The sequence below is a fragment of the Centropristis striata genome, chromosome 4 (genome assembly GCF_030273125.1).
Source record: "Centropristis striata isolate RG_2023a ecotype Rhode Island chromosome 4, C.striata_1.0, whole genome shotgun sequence".
NCBI lineage: Eukaryota > Metazoa > Chordata > Actinopteri > Perciformes > Serranidae > Centropristis > Centropristis striata.
Window position 1 is genome coordinate 212,853 of NC_081520.1, and position 18,342 is coordinate 231,194.

At 39.7% G+C, this 18,342-nt stretch overlaps 1 protein-coding gene across 4 annotated transcripts in view; it reads right to left on the reverse strand.

Annotated features, from left to right (window-relative positions):
• The window catches only part of fat3a (FAT atypical cadherin 3a), a 126,654-nt gene that overhangs the window by 76,914 nt on the left and 31,398 nt on the right, over window positions 1-18,342 (reverse strand). For all 4 annotated transcript variants that reach the window (XM_059330596.1, XM_059330595.1, XM_059330593.1 and 1 more), the window contains exon 2: window positions 12,669-12,992. In XM_059330596.1, coding sequence (XP_059186579.1) covers window positions 12,669-12,992 — 324 coding nt within the window. The remainder of the gene's footprint in view (window positions 1-12,668; window positions 12,993-18,342) is intronic.

Sequence of the window (18,342 nt, forward strand, 5' to 3'; positions counted from 1 at the left end):
ATCTGTTAGTGCCAATTTATTATCTGTAACAAGGAAGAGAATGTGACAGTACAACACACAAACACACACTCTATAAACTACGGTCTCTTTGTTATATCCAGCTGTTATGTCACAGCATCAACGTCACAGATGACAATAAATATGTGCAAAAACCCACAGAGAATATTAACACCTGGTATCAGACACACCAACACACACACCAAGATCTTGAGATGTAAAAATAAACATTGTTACAATAACACACTCATAGCATAACAAGGAACAGTCGTGCATGCACTTCTACAATTAGATGTGCATGCAAGATAACAAAACTAACTCCCAAACATACACCATCTGCTTATAAAATACCCACTCCCAACACCCCAAAAGAGAGCTAATTAACAGAAAAAACACAACATTACGGCATCATCATGCTGCATCATTGAGAGTGTAAGCTACAAATGTTTGTAAGGCAGTTAAATCTGAGCAGCTGTACTAGATGCATTTCACCAACTGAAGTCTTGATCGACACTAATTAGGAGAAATCACAATAATGACAGCCATCATGTCAGCAGCACACACAATTACATACAATGTCCCAGTCAACACATAGGACCGGGAGAGGTTGGCATTAAAATTCCTTTCCATATTGGCAACACACATGGGGAACACTGAATGAGTCCCATATAACAACAATGGCACAGTTGGCCAAGTTGGTTGCCAATGGAGTCAAAGAGGGTTAACAAGAGAAAATATGAGCAATTATAATCAGGACCCCACATAAACTCTGAATATAGACATAGAATCTGACATAGAGGTGAAAGGGCGGTTTTACATATTCCGGGTGATTCATGTGATGCCATTGGGCCCAGAAAGACTTTCCCCATAGACTTACATTAGGTAATTTTCCCTTTAGTGAGCCGCTATGGGTGAGGCTTGGGAGAGAGGATCCACACAAGATAAAACTCCACCGGCTAGCGGCTCAGCTAGCGGCTCAGCTAGCGGCTCAGCTAGCGGCGTAGAAAGTATCTGCCTCCGTAGGTAATTTTCTGAGCTGCTACTAAGTGGCGATTTTGTGCATGCACGATTAATTTACAGACTGGTGCAGACTGGACGCTGAGGGGTTAACATCTCCTGCTCTGACTGCAGCTGGGAGAGACTGCTGCGGGAGGACTGGGCCGCTTGTGAGTGCTTTGGGACGGCGCTACTCGTTAAGAAGAGTAGGAGCGAGTCGCCAAAAGTCTCCAATAAAAAGTCACTAATAAGCAGTCCAGAAAAAGTCACTAGATTTGTCGCTGGTCGCTTTTTTGAAAAAGAGTCGCTAGAGCGGTCTGAATAGTTGCTAAATATAGAGACAAAGTCACTAAGTTGCCAACGCTGCTGCCGCTACAAAAGTAGCTGTATGGGAACAGAGGCCGAGGGGAACTAACTGGTGAGCGGAGCCAAAACACTCAACCCTTTCCAAAAAGTACTCAGAAAGTACTCAGTGGAAACATGCCTTTAGGGAAAGAAACATCTGTACATCAACAGAGTTTGCTCTGGCTGTCCATTGTCTATTCTGCCTCTGAACACTCCCAGCAGAGATATGGGACGTGTATGACTATGACGAAGGATTTTGCTGAAAAAGAACAAATAAAGTCTTAATGCTGGTCATTTATTTGGGATAAGTAAGCCTTCTTCACACTGAGAAAGCCTGTCCTCCCTACAAAAAGCTTTTCTCACGGTAATTCACACTCTCTCTTCTTCTCTGTATCCTGGCAGCAGAAACCCTAATTGTAGTTGGAAGACTGGGAATGAGAAAACAGAATAAGACACCTAAGGAAGACATGGGGTAGGAGGGATTTATAGATCTGACAAATATACAAAATGTGTGAAGGAAAATGTGTGTAAAGAAGGCTGGAAGATGCGTGGAAGTGTTTAAATCACTTAAAAGGAATTAAAGTCAGTCATCAGTCAGAGCGACACCATGAGTGTGTTCTTCACTGTCACTGTGTCCATTACCTTTGAACATTCTTTATGATTAGCTCTCTACAGAGCGACTCTAATCTGCAACAAGCGGATCAGCTACAAGGAATTACTAAAGTCTTAATTGTTGTTCAGAGATTGGAGAAAAAACAAAACAGAAACAGAGTGAGGGAGAAAGATGTTCTGCGACCTCCACGGCCTTACTTTCCACCTGGCTGAATAAATACTAGTTCTAGAGTGGCACTGAGCAGCGTGAGATGTAAAGCTTAAAATGTGGAAACATCCAATATGGAGGTAAATCTTTGGGTTACTGGCAGGCTTTAACTTGACACCTGCCAACGAGGGATGGGCGTCTGGAAGAAACCTGCCGACTTCAACATTTATAAAGTTCACGATCAACTAATCATTTATTTGCTGCATGCATAAATGCACAAAATAAAATATATATTTACAGTACTTTGCAAAAGCCTCTTTTGATAATGTATGCTTTTATTTTGAAAGGACGAAAAGAGACTTGATCCTGTCAATCGTAAAACTAAATCAACTGAGATTAAACTAAAGATAACATCAAGGAGTTCAATGTTTTATGTTTTAGCCCCGAAGAGGCATGAGGTTAGTTTTCATAGTAATGTTGCATATTTATATTCATATATTTGTGTTTTGTGTTTAAATAAACTCAGTAATTCATGCTAGCACGGTTTGATACAGTAAGCTAGTTTTGCTTAAACTAATTGTCTTGTATTTCTCTGTGTTTTATAATTCTCATTGCAACTTTCAGCTTGCAAACTGTATCCAACTTAACTTAACTTATCCAACTCTCAGCTCATTGGCTGATTGACTAACTGAGCGCTTGGCGTGTTTCAGTTCAGTGATTCTGATACGCAGTCAGAGATAAAATTAAAATTAAAAAACACACAGATCGATTAAAAATTCCACGTGATCGACCAAATTGTTAACGACCATTTATCGATCATCGATTAATTATTCCCATCCCTACTGCAAACTTTGGTGGGTAACATTTGTAAAGTTACTGGAGATTAATGAAGAAAATAACTCTGTTTGAGTCAGCAGGCTGCAGAAACCATCAGATGTCTGTTTCCCGCCAAGAGATTTGGGCAGGTTTGTGGGTGTTTTTCTGGGTAACGTAATCTTTATCTGGCAACACCACTTGTAGAACTAATCTTACATTTCCCATCACTACGTCCTGACGTATCATACGACCATTGGCTACGAGCCTGGTGGGCATGGTGTCGTAACAAGCCAGCTACACTGATACGGAGTAGTAATAGTAAAGTTAATGTAGTTAGGAAAAACAAACAAACATGTGGAGATATTTACCTGAATTTTAAAAAAAGAGAGCAAAAGAGGAAGGCTGAAGACACAGTAGACAAAGGGATGAAAGAGAAGATGAAAAGAAGAAAACAAGGACTTTTAATTTGAAATGGCTGTCGTGATGTGAGTGGTTAGTATCTTAAACTTGGTTTGTCTGGTAACTTTAAAAATCTACTAGCCATGTTGGCTAGTGATCCAAAAAGTTAATTTAGGCATTTAAGTGGACATTCAACTGTGACAGTATGTTAATCCTCTTTGTTTGTAATCTGTTTTGGTATGTTATGGCTTGTGTCAAGTCTTTATTTATTTATTTTTAATTATTTTTTAAATCTTGTTTATTTCTTTATTTCTTTATTATTTTGTATTGTTATTATTAAGGCTCTTTATGTGTACTTTGTTTTGGCATGTTATGTTTGTGTGAAGTTTTTATTAATTTATTATTATTATTATCTGTATTATTATTATTACTATTATATGTGTTTGTGTAGGTATATTGTTTGTTACTTTGAAAATCGACAATGAAAAGTTTTGGGGAAAAAAAGTGAATTTCCAACCCTGGTTACTGAACTGCATGTGCTGTTTTTATTCCTTTAATTGACGGTGACACACTTACATAAACCTTAGTAAAACCTCTAAAATGTATTGTTTGTTTGTTTCACTCTAATTTTATATTCTTCAACCTGTACAGAAATCTAAATGTGCTAAAAAAAAACCCTAAAAAAACAAAACAAGGAAGGCTGAGTAAATAATTAAATAATAGTTCTGAACATCTGTCACCGCAGCAGTTTGCTGCATGACGGCCTTCAGAGTCATTGATTAACTCCTTTACCGCCTGGTGAAGGCTGCAGGTATCAGCTCCATCTGCACTCTCTCATCTCACTCACGCAAATTGTCAAAGTGCAATTACACACGCCAGATGCACTGTAGTTACTTTGATTTAATTTAATACAACAAGCACCAGGCTGTTGCAAAATAACCACAAAACCTTCTGTTCTCTTGTACATGATCACACTGGTTGGAACATATTTCAGGCAGCAGAATCATCAGGAATGACGGTTGGAGACAGTGATATACAGGATTCAAGGCACAGTTCATTAAGCTAGGTGAAAAATGTTTGGGACTATTAAATCCTCGACACTGGAACTCTGTAGGATCCCCCATGGTTCTGATATACATATCATATATTTATCATATATTTATCATATATACGAGAGCCACATGCAGCCAAACAGATGAAACATTTGACATGCAGACAGACAACATGACAGAAACAACAACAAAAATGTTTTATCTTATTGTATTAGGCATGAGTTTAGTCGTGTGTGTGTGTGTGTGTGTGTGTGTGTGTGTGTGTGTATGTGTGTGTGTGTGTGTGTGTGTGGATAGAAGGGATTTCTATGTGAGAGAAATAGAGTGGAAAGAAACAAAGGGGTAGACAGTGTGTTTCAAAAGAATATAGAAGGAAAAAAGAGGAAGAAGAAGAAAATAGAAAAGCGAATACAGAAAAAAGAGAAAATAAAAAAGTAAAATGTTCTTGGAGGGAATAGATCGAGGTCGGTCTGGTCAAAGCCACGTCAAAGAATCATGGAAAAAATGATTAGACCACCATTGTTTTCTTAATTTTCTTGTTCAATTTAATGCCTGGTACAACTAAAGGTACATTTATTTGGACAAATATATTGATAACAACCAAAATAGCTCATGAGTTTAAAACTGACATTTTCACGGTTTTCTTGATCATGATTTTGGTTATTATCAAGAAAACCATGAAAATGTCCAGATATCAGCTCTTAAATTAAACTCTTATCAGCTATTTTTGTTGTTTTCATTATATTTGTCCAAACAAATGTAGTTTTTGTATTAAGTAACCATTTTTTAAATACTCACTTTTGTCCAACCCCGGCCCGTGGAGGGTTCCTAGCTCTCTCTGAGGAGGCTTTGCTTGGATAAGGTCCACTGATTCACCCCATCCTCCCCTCAAAGGATTCAATATTGCTCATAGTATTTTGTTTTAGAATTTTAATGGTCCCTGGAAATGGATTCTGTATCATACTACTCATTCTCATCCTCATATATGTGACGAATTATAATAAAACAAGAATAATTCACATCAAAGTGCTCATCATAATCAATAACATCTACAAGCATGAAAACTAAAGTGCAACAAGGTTAATTGTTCTTAAATATATCAATAAAAAACTAATCAGACAATAACTTGATGTATGAATGAATAAATAGCAACAAAATGTCCAACAACTCTCTTAATTACTGTGTTGATTACTAACGTAAGAAATAAACACCAGGAGAAAGAAGAAGATTAAACAAATAACACATTCAGTAGATGGCTGGTATATATTATATTATATTATAAGTATAATATCAGATAATATCAGATAATATAGTCATAATATGACTGGAAGATGAAAAGAGGGAAGGAAAAAGACAGCAACTTAGAAAAGAGGAGGAATCAGATGATAGTATGAAGGAAAGAGAAGAAGAGCTTTGAAATGTTCATGCAGAAAGGAAAAGTGTGAGTCATAGAAAAGAGAGATTATATTAATTTATCACTGCATTGGGGATCGGAGATCAGACAACAGTGGAAGATCATTTATTGATGACCAGGTCTTATTGAAAACAGCTGTTTGATGATTGGGGGAAGCAGACATTTTCTCCATGGAGATATGGATTGTTTTTAGAAGAATGGTTTTCATGGTGGTAGTCAGGGAGGAGGACCAGTAGTATGATACTGTGGTAGAGCCATTATAACAGATAATTAATAATTATAATTGATCTGAGTGGATAGGTGATACAATACAAAGTTTGGAGCTTTACCCATGTTTTTTTTTTCTTCCAGTAACATTTTGTGACAGCAGAACCAAAGAAGGGATTTAAACAGGAGAGGGTGTGAAAATAATATTTTGGTACATGGAATATTATTTCAGATCAATTGTTTCTATTCCTTCAGAAAGGGAAATACAAAGATTAGGCCAGAGATTTAGGTCGTTACTGGCTTGTAAAGTGGTGTGAAATTCAGAATGAAGAGCTCTGACAGCTTGGGGGAAATGTTGATGCCTAAATATTTAATATTGCCTGTGGGGAGGTGATGCCAGGGCTGCCACATCCCGTTCACTTTTACTGAACGGGAAAATGGATTTCTGACCAGTTTACAGAGTAGCTGGAGAGTTAATCTGACATATATCTATTCATTCAGACCATTCTCACGGGATAATGTTTCCAGAAACTGTGTTTAGGCTTTTTAAGACTCGGATCAAACAACTTAACAAAAAAATGATGTGGTGGTTCCCACCTCCAATGTATAACATTTATTAACATCTTACAGTCGGTGTTAATAAGAATGGAATAGTCATCGATAACGATCAAGACGAGCAGTACAGACGTGTTGAACAGGTTGTGTTTGGATGGCAATGTAGAATCACAAAGCCAGGAGCAACATTAGTAAGGAGACGATGCAGTGCAACATTGTTGTTGTTATAGTTGCTGAGAGACGTTTACTGACGTAAACTGTGACGTAATGACGTGGAAAAGCAAACAGGTTCTATCTTACAATTTTGTTGTACTTTTTGTATAATGACAAGTGTCAAAGGCTCAATTAAGAAGATCCAAATTATATACAGTTTAATTGGTGACTGGGGCAGGTCAGCTGCTGTTGGGGGTTCAAATCCGGCCTGCAGCTCTTCCAATAAGTTCTCCTACATAAACAGCACAGGTGGTTGTGTGTCAGCACCACAAATGACGGCATGTAGGTATGTATGTATGTATGTATGTATGGTAAGGTTTATATCGTGGCTTATACGGCACATAAATACTATGGCGGTCCGTGGTTGTAACAAAGGGTGCAGTTTCTGTGGATTACTTTCAAAAACGTGATTCACTTACCTTACATAAACAACGTAACTTAACTTAAAAATGGTTTACTCTTATTTCACATGGGACCAAACCCTTTTCTTTAGGGTGAAAGTCCACCGTTTGTTTGACCCATCCACCATCCCGGCCTCAGAATCAAGGAATCCGCCCGTTTAAACTTTGCTTGGCTGTCAATCACTGCTACGTCAGCAAGATGGCAGCGGACAGTGAAATACGGACACACAGCTCATGTTTTGTTTGTTTGGTGACTCTAAAATGGTCCTAATGAGAGCATGAATGGTGGTCTGTCTCCATGTGTGTGGAGACCTGTCCTGGTGTCCCCTCACCCAGAATCCCATATGAACCATTAAAGATAATGAATGAATGGATGAAGCTGCTGTTGTGTAACTGTTTGTTCATGTCTAATACCTAAATGGATCCACACAGACTCTCTGTCAGCTCTGATCATGGAGTGCATGTGGCTAATGGGATAAACATTTTCAGTTATGTAATATGACATCAGGTGACTATGAAATAAACCTGTAAGTTGGAGTTTGAAAGTTGACAATAATAGAGGAACATGCAGAAGACAACAGGGGACAGAGGGAAGCAACCAAGTAAGAAATAGTGAAATGACTTTAGCTGATGAAGTGAGAATACTTAAATACAAAAACAAATCTCAAACAACGGAACACATTGGCCACTGTGTGTGTGTGTGTGTGTGTGTGTTGATTATCATATAGATAGGATTACTGAAGCTTGTGTGATGAATGAAGTGCTTAAGGCTTCCACAGTACCTACAATTTACTTCCAGAGTAAACATGCTCAGAAAGAGGAGATGGGCTTATATTATTATATTATATATTATTATAAAGGTCAATGACACTAAGTGACAGTTCTCGTTCTCCAACGTCTAAACAAGCTAATGATGTCCGGGATGTTTGGATCCACCTTTTAGAAATACTGCTGTAAATGTCTGACTGACAGCCCGACCAGCTCCTTTCTATTGCCAGCTCAGATATTAAGTGTGCTAAATTTAGGAATTCATTAATAATGTGAAGAAGAATTTCAGCTGGTTGAAGTGAGAACATTTGGGTCACTGTAAATAGATTCACGTCGTTAACTCAAACTGAGGGGACGGCTGGTCATGAAAAGCTTCCAAACTAAAAATGGTGCTCATCATAAAACATAATCCCCTTAATAAGTCACACTTCATTAAAGATGGAGGAACATGTTCGCATGTACTGTAGTTACTTATTTTTATTTTATTTTTGAATGAGAATGCAAAAAAACACCTGTGATCATCAGGTCAGTAGTCAGTAATCTCATATAACCTGGTCCACCTGGTTATGTGCACACATGGGCACTAATGAGCTTTTTGTAGGAGAAATCCAGCTGATGAAATCACGTTTCTTTGATCCCCCAGCCTTATTATAGAAACGAAAGAAAATCTACTGGCCTGATTTTTAATGAAACTTGGTGGAAGGAGGAAGCACGGGCTAAGGAAGAGCCCATTAATGTTTAGAGCAGATCAGAATCACAGAAATACACAAATTATTGCTTATTAGCAGCAAGATCGTGCAATGCTCGGTAGAGGTCTCCGCTCTGAGAGCTTCTTCCAGTATGTTTATGAAATCAACTTACAGCAGACCACAATGTGTGAGCCAGTTTAGTGCTTGTAAACACACTTAATGAAGAGCTGTGCAGGTTCACAGTGTGGAATGAGATGATTTTCCTACTTAAGTTATACTTCAGTAAAAAAGGGGGAAACCTAGATCTTAGGGGGCTTACACTATGAAGACCTGCTTATGTATTGTCAGAAGATTAGCTCCTTTAAGTAATAGCTCAATGTGGAATTTCATTGCACGGCGTGTGTGTTTGAGTGAGAGAGATTGATGTTTCGGCTGAGCTCAGAGGCTGATGGGAGTCTGCAGTAAAACTGGGATTGTAGCAGTGAATGTACAGTTTGTCAGTAAACATAATGCTAGAGCTCTTTAAGACCCGAGTCTCGCTTCCCAGCAAGTAAACAACGTTCATCCTGAAGTTAGCAACAATCTGGAGCATCAAATAAAGTAGGAGCAGTTCACAGTAGGGATGAAACTGTTACTTGAAATGTGCAATTTCTTCATACTAGCCCTATATTCCTCCAATAGGGTCAGTATTTCACTTTGTGCATATGAGTTACTGAATGTATGTTTCACTACAGTAAGACACTCAATAAACCTGTGATCACAGACATCATAGCAAACTTTACACACTAAAATTAATGAGATTCTGCACTTTACTGTGGAAATGAACGGATCCCCGGAGAGTCGTATCTTCACCCCTGCAGAGATTAAACCCTGCAGAGATTAAACCCGCTCAGCAGAAAGCAAAAGCAGAAAGGAGGAACAGGTGGATGGTGTTGGGTCTAAACATTCGACGGTGTGGCAGGGTTAGGGTTAAGGTTAGGTTCGGGTTAGGGTTTGGTCGTAACGCAGCCGTGCTTGTTGACGAGTATGTGTCTTACTTCTGCTTATTCCTGCATCACTGCCTATGCCTCCTGCTCCTATGCTTATTTTTAATGTGGTGTTCATATATTTACACAAGACCAGTGGTGGAAGAAGTATTCGGACCCCTTACTTAAGTAAAAATACTAATACCACACAGTGAAATTACTCCAGTACAGTAAAAGTCCTGCATTCAAAATTTCCTGAAGTAAAAGTACAAAAGTATCAGCATCAAAAGTATCAAAAGTAAAAGTTCTTGTTATGCAGAATGGCCCCACTCAGATGTTTTATATATCCCAAATACATAAATGCATTAATAATAATCCAGTAATATAAGAAGTGTTTTGATTTTGTAAAGATAGGAATCATAGTTAACTACTTCAGGTTTAATTTGTCTGATCACTTTAAATTTATCATGTTTTTCATGTTAAATCTCGCCCTGAAGCTAAATGTAGTGGAGTAAAAAGTACAATATTTGCCTCTAGAATGTAGTAAACTAGAAGTATAAAGTTATGTAAAAATGGAAATACTCAAGTAAAGTACAAGTACCTCAAAACTGTACTCAGGTACAGTACTTGAGTAAATGTACTTGGGTACATTGGCTATTCATTCGTGTTTTCCAATATGAAACTTGGTGAATTGATTCCTGTGTTTTAATCAGCAATTTTGACCATTTTAATAATACTGCGATAATACCGATAAGTTAAATTTGGTCACTATAATCATATTGTTTAAATTGTTCAGTCATTCGTTGCAGTTGCAGCTGACTCAATAACATCGGTTTCTAGGATCTGAAAGAGTAAAACAAGCTGTAAAAGTGACAATGACATAACATCCCAATCACCCTGAGCTGAGCTGAGCACTGAGGGGTCACTATGATACCACTGAGGGAAATATTAGGTTTGAATTAGAGGGAAAGTGATAAAGAACATGAAAGAGGCGATGAGGCAGATGGACAGAGGAAATAAACAACAACTGTGTCAGTTAGACGGGGAGAGAGCTACAGGCTGGTGGATGATCTGCAGTCCCTCATCAAAGTTTCATAACGACAAAATCAAATATTCAACATCCGCCATCGAGACGGAGGATATAAACAGGCTGCTAAAAACATTGGAAAACAGCTATCAAGAGAAGAAAGGAGAGAGGCGGCGAGTGTGAGAGAGAGAGATCGGGAGGTGATAAAAAATGACAATACAAAAGAGCAAAGAATGTCTTTAATAAAAGGCAGAAAGAGAGAGTAGTAGGAGTCGCTGCTGCAAACGAATGGGTGGATATCACATTCAAAGCAACGAAAGAAAAGATAAATATAGCAACAGCCAATTATATTTCCCCCACTCTCCACCACCAGCCTTATCTGCAGAACAAACTGTGTGTGTGTGGCGGCGTGCTGAGGGTGTGTGTGTGTGTGTGTAGTGGCGTGCTGAGGGTGTGTGTGTGTGTGTGTGTGTGTGTGTGTGTGTGTGCTCATGTTCCCTGACGATGTTGCAGCTGTTGTTGCTTCTCCTCTCCCTCCTTCCCTTCATCCCTTCATCCCTTCATCCCTTCATCCCACACACTACGCTGTTAGTGTAACATTTCCCTCAAAACCAACACTGCACCAGTCCTCCCAGTCACATGTATGTCCTGTCGAGGTAGGATCCCCAGCGTGATGCCGCTAATGAGGAGCCATCACAAACAACACACACACAACTGTTCTGTTGATGATGTCAGAACTAGCGAAGAGGATTTCCTTTAGACCTGATACCACGAGGACTGTGAACATCACAAACAGCAAACTGTGATGTAATTATCATGTGGATTATTATTCATCCAATTAAGACAAATGAATATCCAATAGCATCTTTCTGTCCTTCTGGTTCTTTCTCTTTTACTTGAGCATTGCAGTGTAAGTTACTGATGAACAGAGGTGTGAGTTAGCAGGAGCCCCATGATACGACTGTGTTCAGACTGCAGGGGAGCTGGTTGGCGAGCCATAAAGAGACCTCTACGACATCTTTAATAGCACCGTTCTCAGGAAGCAAAACAGGTATGTGTAGATTCCTCACATCCACCTCACTCTGAGTTTGAGTTGCTCCGCAACTCATATAAGAGGTCTTTCATTCCCCGTGCCATACAGGCACTGAACGCCAGACGATGAAGACCTCAGTATCTAAATGTTCTCCTGCTGCTGCTGGTTCCTGCTCAATTGTTTGTTGCTGTATGTTTTTATTGGTGTAAAGTGTATTATCTAGTGTATTTATTTATTACTTATGTGTATTTATGTATATTCATCGATTGTATGTTTATGTGTGTCATGTTTGCATCTTATATATTGGATTCATCCATCCATCCATCCATCCGTGCATCATCCATCATCCATCCATCCATCCATCCATCCATCCATCCATATATCCATCCACCCATCCATCCATCCATCCATATATCCATCCATATATCCATCCACCCATCCATCCATCATACATCCATGCATCCATCATCCATCCATCCATCCATCCATCCATCCATGCATCCATCCATCCATCCATTCATCCCTCCATCCATCCATTCATCATCCATCCATCCATTCATCATCCATCCATCCATCCATCCATGCATCCATATATCCATCCATATATCCATCCATCCATCCATCCATCCATCCATCCATCCATCCATCAATCATCCATCCATCCATCCATCATCCATCCATCCATATATCCATCCATCCATCCATCCATCAATCATCCATCCATCCATCCATCCATCCATCCATCCATCCATCCATCCATCCATCCATCCATCCATCCATCAATCATCCATCCATCCATCCATCCATCCATCCATCCATCCATCCATCCATCCATCCATCCGTCCATCCATCCATCCATCATCCATCCATCCATCCATCCATCCATCATCCATCCATCTTGTTTATCCCTGTAAACCATGCTGACCTACACATTGTTTACAGTCTGCTCACCAGATATATATAAATATATCTATATATATATATATATATATATATATCGATATATACGCTACACACACACCATGACTCACCCGTGCGTGTGTTGATGGTGAAGAAGTTCTGTGGGTTTCCGCTGATGATGCGGTAGTTGAGCCTGTCAGCGGAGGCGGGTGGCGTGGCATCAGGATCCTGGGCCTGGATCTGGATCACTGAAACATCTCGAGGAGAGTTCTCAGACACGGAGGGCCGGTACAGCGGCTCGGAGGTCAGAGGGGCGTTATCGTTAACGTCCTCCACCTGGACGAACACCTCGATGGTGGCGAACTGGGGAACTACTCCGTGGTCGCTGGCGTACACGGTTAGCCAATAGGAGTCCTTGGTCTCGCGGTCCAACATGTCGGTGGTGTAGATAACCCCTGGTGGAGGAAGAGACAGAGAGGAAATACTTGATGTTACCACAGCGGTCTTTAACATGTCCTCCACAGAACACTGTCAGCAGTTTCCATAGGAACATTTCTTTCTAAAAAAAAAAGTAGGCATATATTTCTTTTTGCTTCAGCCCAACCCCTCACACAGCCCAGACAAATAAAAGCAAAACTTACGGCGTGGATAGATTCCACTCTTACTGCTTCACGAAACTCATTATACATGATACAGAGCTGGGATGAGGAGGGGCGCCTCCTTAAAAAATGTATCTGCTGCAGAAAGTGTGATCGGTCAGCATGTGCTGCTCGTGTTCCTCCTTTGGCTGACATAAATTAAATTGGAAAAATGCTCAGTTATCTTATCCTTTTTACTCACATACATCTAGAGAAGCAGATGTGCTGCTCACAGCCTCTCTTTTTCTTTAATGAAACAAGGCAAACCACCTTACAGAGTAAATGAGTGAATAAACACAATAACTAGGGCTGGGCCATATCGATATAAAATATATATCAATATATTTTTTAATGTTTGTACATTGTACAAATGTACACTACATGTTTCTACTGCAGCGTTCTTGTGAAGTCCTTATGTCGACTGTAAATCTGGTTTACAGAGAACCAGCAAGCTGAAGCACATGACGTTACCTGTGGAAGTAAAGTTATATTTATATAGTACAAGTTAATAAATAAGAACAATTTCAGTGTGTTTTTATGTTAAGTTAAAATCTAAATTTGTTAAAGTCAGATAAACATAATAAGATGTAATTCATGTTCATGTAAGAATAATATTTGTAAAAATATGTTATGTTTCTGTACCTTTTTGTTCTTAGTAGTTACTTCGACTTTTTGGGCCACAAGCTTTGAAGTAAGTTTCATAAGTCGAGGCTTACTGAAGGACTGAGCTTCGTGGTTTCCTTACCGCAGTTATAGTTATTGATTAGGGGAAATCAACATTGAACACTCTTGTAAGAACAGAACTGTGGAATAAAGATCTTTGTTTATCGTTTTTACTCATCAGAGTACTGTGGAAGGTTTTTCCTGGTCAAGTAACTTGACACGTGTAAATCCAAGGTCTTCTGGGCTTCAACCACTACATTACCTCCTATAGCATCAGTAAAATCATGATTAAGAAATTGTTTTTTGTGGAGATCTACAACAACGTATTAGGGCCGAGTATGAAAAAAATAAAAAAATTTGGACTTGGGGGACAGGGGTTAAATTTTGAGAAAAAAGTGACAAATCTAGGAGAAAACAGTTGCAGATTTATTAAAAAAGAAAGTAGTAAATATCAGCTAGTGTTTTGTTTTTCACCACAGAAGCTGCTGCATGCCGTGTTCAATGTCTGATGACTTCATCAAATTATACTCTGCAATCAGATTTAGCAATAAGGAAATACTCGTGGTTTTAGCCCAGAATCATCATATTATGATAAGTATCAAGACTTTGAAGAGACATTGCTGTGAATTGGGCCTTTTCAGAAGAAAACATTTTGGATGAGGTGAGAGGAACTACAACGCTATGGACAGATGAAGGACATCGCTGCTTACATCTACGACACTTTATTCTCATAAATCTGCAACTTTTTTTCTCATAGATTTGCCACTTTTAATCTCATAAATTTGTGACTTTCTTCTCAAAATATTATCCCCTCCCCTGCTCCGTATTTTCTTTTTTTTTCTTACTGGGCCCTAATACGCTGTTGTATACATTACAAAAAATAAAAAAATAAAATGACAAACACATAGCAGTTTAGTTTAATGTGGCATAAATCCTAAAGTCCCATGTAAGCTGCTGAATGGCTCAGTAACAGATGATTTCATCCTTAAACATTTCATCTTCTAATGCCAGCATTATTGTGAGCAGCAGGAGGTCTCATTTAGAGCCCTCTCCTCTCTCCTGAGGCTCTACAGCTACAGTTCATTATGTATTATTATAACACATGCACAACCCCTCCAACGTCTGCTATCACTCAGCACCACATTACAGCTCCCTCATCAGACCACATGTTCTAATAAAGCACTTTATTCCTTTAATCTAAACACCGACGGGGTGAGTAAACAGCCTTCAGACATGTGGCGGCCCAAGGCTGTTAAACACATGACCTCATCCCATGATGCTTTGCCAGAGGACGGTCTAGTCAAAACTCCTACGACCTCTGACCTCAGTGTGTGTGTCTGCTCTCCCGGGGGCTGTCTCGGTCCATATGTGTGTAAGGAAGTGTGTGTGTGTGTGTGTGTGTGTGTGTGTGTGTGTTGAGTGCTCTTGATTAGCCAACGTCGGCTGTATTGTCTAAGTGGCTGATTACTGTCTTCAAAAAGCACTTGTTTCCATGTGAAACTCTCATGGGCTTTTCACATGAGTGCTACCGGCTAATGCTAACACACACACACACACACACACACACACACACACACACGTATCTTTAGCATGTTTGTGTAAAGCTTTTAGCCACTCCATTTGCTCCCATGCTTTAGTGGAGAAGCTCATAAGATATTTAGAGTGAGAGTGTTGCTGCAGCAGCTCCAGGAGACTCTGGAGAGGAAAGACACACCCAGGATGAGTCCTGCCATGAATGAACCCACCTGTGTGTGTGTGTTTGTGTTAACAGAAGTGAAGTGGTGGCAACCTGTTCTATTTGCTTTTCCAAGTGGGATTAACATCAGGTACTTGAAGCACTTGAAGAGAAACTTCATCACCAAGTCCATGTTTTTGAGCAAATTATGTGCACAGTCACTTGGTAATGCTGTCGGCTGATTCTGCCCGTACACTTTTATTCACTCCAACAAATTCTGGTTTTACATTCTATCTGTCGCCAGGTTCACCTGCCCACTTTCTCTCAGGCTGTTCACACCAGATACAGCGGGTTGTTATGGCATTAACGTTTTCTGATTCTGAAATATGATGAAATATGCACCCTCTGCCTATATACAGTCATGGAAAAGCTATTAGACCACCCCTTTCTCCAATTTCTTGTTCATTTTAATGTCTGGTACAACTAAAGGTACATTTGTTTGAACAAATATAATGATAACAACAAAAATACCTATTTAATTTAAGAGGTGATATCTAGCCATTTTCCATGGTTTTCTTGATAACAACCAAAATCATTATCAAGAAAACCATGGAAAATACCTAGATATTATTATCACATTTGTCCAAACAAATGTGCCTTGCGTTGTACCAGGCATTAAAATTAACAATAAACTGAAGAAACAAGGGTGGCCTAGTCATTTTCTCCATGACTGTACAGTCTTTGGTGCTCTCCAAACTCTCCAGGAGAAAGAGTCACAAGAGGAAATAAAGATTACCTCTGCCTGATTAGAAAAGAGCAGAGGGACTATTGCTTGTTGACCAGTGTGGAGAAATGTGTTTCTGATGTGAACAGCCAGGCAGCCGGTCAGGCACCTGACAGATCTCAGACCTCTCAGAGCTTTATAATGTGGAGCCTCCATTAAACAGATACAACTCAAAACCAGCCAACAAGTGTTTGTCACTGTCATTCAGGGTTGTAATCTGAAAAGATGCCGTTGGCACAGACAGGACTGATTCAGTCAGACAAGTAAACAGCGTGTCTGAGATGCTTGTGATGTAGACGGGAAGGATGCAGGACCAGAGGGGAGGCAGTGGTGGTGGGTGGGGGTGGGTGGGTGGGGTGAGTGGGGTGAGTGGGGTGGGTGCTAAGTGCTTATACTTCATACAGTGTTGGTGGGCTAAAGGTGGGTGGGTCTGGTGGGTGCTAAGTGCATAAACTTCATACAGTGTTGGTGGGCTAAAGGTGGGTGGGTCTGGTGGGTGCTAAGTGCTTATACTTCATACAGTGTTGGTGGGGTAAAGGTGGGTGGGGGTGGGTGGGTGCTAAGTGCATATACTTCATACAGTGTTGGTGGGGTAAAGGTGGGGTGGGTCTGGTGGGTGCTAAGTGCTTATACTTCATAGTGTTTGGTGACTTCATCTAGAACGGGGTGGGCAACCTGCGGCTCCAGGGCCTCATGAGGCCCTTCAGGCCATCAGCAGTGGCTCCCTGTGACCAAAACATTTATACAAAATAAAATCTTTATTCAAATATTTGTTGAATTTCAATTTTAATTCAACATTGGTGTGGACCCAAATCAATTTGTATTCTTTGATTGTCAAAATGTGCAGCTTATGTATAGCATAAAACATTATTTTTTTCTTACTTTTTGGTCAACTTAAATGAATATCATGGCTTATGAAAGTCGATGGACCGACACCTTAACCTACATTTTGCCAACTTCTGGTGTTATGTTTCCCTAGCTAGGCTAGCTTTCAATTCCAAATCTCCTGTGATATTTGTCAAGTGTCAAGCCTCTCATTTGCACTTTGGTTCTCACTGCTTTCTGACAAAATCATATTGATAAATGCTCATTATGACCTATTAGTAAAGCTGGTAGGCTAGTTTAGACTAATTAGACTGTTTAAATAAAGTCATTTTGATTTGATCGATTGATTTGATTCTTTTATCATCATTGTTAGGCTTGAAATGAGGTTTGTGGCTCCATTCCAACATTTTTTCCTTTTTTTGGCCAACAGCTCTTTTGCTCATAAAGGTTGCCGACCCCTGATCGAGAACATTATGTTATATTTTAGACCATGATGATGAGTTTTGGCGGGTTAGGGTTCTTCTGTGTGGAGTTTGCATGTTCTCCCTGTGCCAGCGTGGGTTCATGCAGTTTAGGTTTAACTGGTGACTCTAACTTGCCCGTAGGAGTGAATGAGAGCGTGATCGGCTGTCTGTCTCTATGTGTCAGTGATAGTCTGGACCTGTCCAGCCTCCCATGGGACCCGAGTTCAGATCAGAGGTTGAGCATCATGAATGAATAAATGAATAGTGTTTTTGCTTGTTAAAACTAGTAACTACAACTGTCATATTCATGTGCATGGCGAGGTCATTGTGTACCAAAAAGGCTGTTACTGCTTACTGCTTTGTTTGGAAGACATCTCTGTACCTTCAGTATAATGACACATGATTATCACACAAGCTGGAGATTCAGCATTCACATTAAGGACTACTGACTCAGCTATTCCTGAAGCTTCCAGGCAGCCTTCTTCATATAAGTCACAGTTCAATATACACATTGCCTTTAAAGATGTTCATGATTTCACTGCCACGAACATGTCCAAACAGGTCCAATGTTTAGCTCAGCAAAATCCACTCATTTAAAAAAATATGTTGATAAATATACTGCTTCCATGCATATTTCTCACAGAGAGACATTGGTCATACGTGAGGATGGGAAACCTTTTACATTTTGAATTTAACTTGACTTTTATACATGATATGTTATCTCTCACACACACACACACATACACACACACACAC